Genomic DNA, 1,975 nt, shown 5'->3' with positions numbered 1-1,975 from the left:
CTGTCGGAGGGTCAGTGCTGAGGAAGTGGGCACTGTCGGAGGGTCAGCGCTGAGGGAGTGCCGCACTGTCGGAGGGTCAGTGCTGAGGGAGTGGGCACTGTCGGAGGGTCAGTGCTGAGGAAGTGCTGCACTGTCGGAGGGTCAGCGCTGAGGGAGTGCTGCACTGTCGGAGGGTCAGTACTGAGGGAGTGTCACACTGTCGGAGGGTCAGTGCTGAGGGAGTGTCACACTGTCGGAGGGTCAGTGGTGAGAGAGCGCCGCACTGTCGGAGGGTCAGTGCTGAGGGAGCGCCGCACTGTCGGAGGGTCAGTGCTGAGGGAGTGGTTACTGTCGGAGGGTCAGTGCTGAGGGAGCGCCGCACTGTCGGAGGGTCAGTAATATGGGAGCGCCACACTGTCGGAGGTCAGTGTTGAGGGAGTGGGCACTGTTGGAGGGTCAGCGCTGAGGGAGTGGGCATTGTCAGAGGATCAGTGCTGAGGGAGTACCGCACTGTCGGAGGGTCAGTGCTGAGGGAGTAGGCATTGTCAGAGGTTCAGTGCTGAGGGAGCGCTGCACTGTCGGAGTTATATCTTTTGGATGAGAAGTTAAAGTAAAACCCTGCCTGTTCTCTGAACTGGATATAAAAGGAGAGCGGGGAGATTCCTTGGTATCCTGGGACCAGTATTGTACTTAAAGTGAACTGTAAACTATATGTAATTGTGGTAATCTTCACTGTTTTCTGTCCATGGTCAGTATATCAATAACTCTGCTTCTGTCCCACATCTGTCTCAGTAACGTCTTTCTCTTCCCACTCTCTGCCTCGCTCCCTCTCTCCTCCCTTTCGTCAATCCATCCCTCCCTCATTTGATCTCTCTCCATCTGTCTTTTCCTTTGTGTCTCCATCTGTCTCCCTCTCTTCCTCCCACGGCCTCTCTCTGTCTCCTTCCCTCCCTCCCTGTTTCTTGTTCCCAGGGCTGCATGAACAACATCACCTTTGGTAATGAGCGAGTGGGTTATTATGAGACAGTAGCTGGAGGATCTGGAGCAGGTCCTCACTGGGATGGGCGAGGAGGGGTTCACACACACATGACCAACACCCGGATCACAGACCCCGAAATCCTGGAGAAAAGGTACCGTTCCCAAACCAAATGTTGTCACTGGTTTCGGAATCAACCCGGACCAGGCCAGAATTTAATTGTTAAGGTGGTTAATTGGTCACGTTTTTTGACACCAGCAATTTATTCTTGATTGGTTCGTAACAGAACCAGACTTGAAGTTCTGATTTGCCCGGGGTAGGGGGGGATTTGAACTCTCATTCTCTGAGTTACTAGCCCAGTAACAGAATCCCGACATTGCTGGGAACACACATTTCTGCCTTCAGTTTGTGAGTTCCATTCATCCTTCTTGGATTCATTCCCAGGTATCCCGTCATCCTGAAGAGATTTGAACTGAACCGAGGATCAGGGGGTAAAGGTCGCCATCCTGGGGGTGATGGAGTCATTCGGGAGCTGCTGTTCCGAGAGAGAGTCGTCCTGTCAGTGCTGACAGAACGGAGAGCTTTCTGTCCCTACGGACTAAACGGTAACGCCTAGAGAAACCTTCCCATGGGTTAGGGGACAAGGTCATTGCAGCAGGACAAGCAGTAACACACACACCCTCACACACACACCGTCGCGAATACAGTAACATGCACACACTCTCTCGAATACAGTAACACACACACATACACTCTCTTGAATATAGTAACAAACACACTCACACACACTCACATACTTTTGGATACAGTAACACGCACACACTCTCTCGAATACAGTCATATACACACGTACTCTCCCAAATACAGTAACAAACACATTCTCTCAAATACAGTGACACACACATACACTTTCTTGAATACGGTAACACAAACACACTTTCGAATACAGTAACACACACATACTCTCAAATACAGTAACATGCACATACACACACACTCTCAAATACAGTAACACACACA

At 50.9% G+C, this 1,975-nt stretch overlaps 1 protein-coding gene across 1 annotated transcript in view; it reads left to right on the top strand.

Moving 5' to 3' along the window:
• The window catches only part of LOC109937405 (5-oxoprolinase-like), a gene marked incomplete at its 3' end in the record, with an annotated part of 73,525 nt that extends 71,965 nt beyond the window's left edge, over positions 1-1,560 (top strand). Inside the window, exons 5-6 of the mRNA XM_048621226.1 lie at positions 952-1,109; positions 1,400-1,560. Of these exons, the coding sequence (XP_048477183.1) occupies positions 952-1,109; positions 1,400-1,560 (319 nt within the window). The remainder of the gene's footprint in view (positions 1-951; positions 1,110-1,399) is intronic.
• Positions 1,561-1,975: the final 415 nt, after the last annotated feature.

Source organism: Rhincodon typus, unplaced genomic scaffold (assembly GCF_021869965.1).
Source record: "Rhincodon typus isolate 14 unplaced genomic scaffold, sRhiTyp1.1 hic_rhity00000138, whole genome shotgun sequence".
Taxonomy (NCBI): Eukaryota; Metazoa; Chordata; class Chondrichthyes; order Orectolobiformes; family Rhincodontidae; genus Rhincodon; species Rhincodon typus.
Note: the sequence above shows the minus strand (reverse complement) of the source record. Positions and strands in the feature narration are given on the sequence as shown.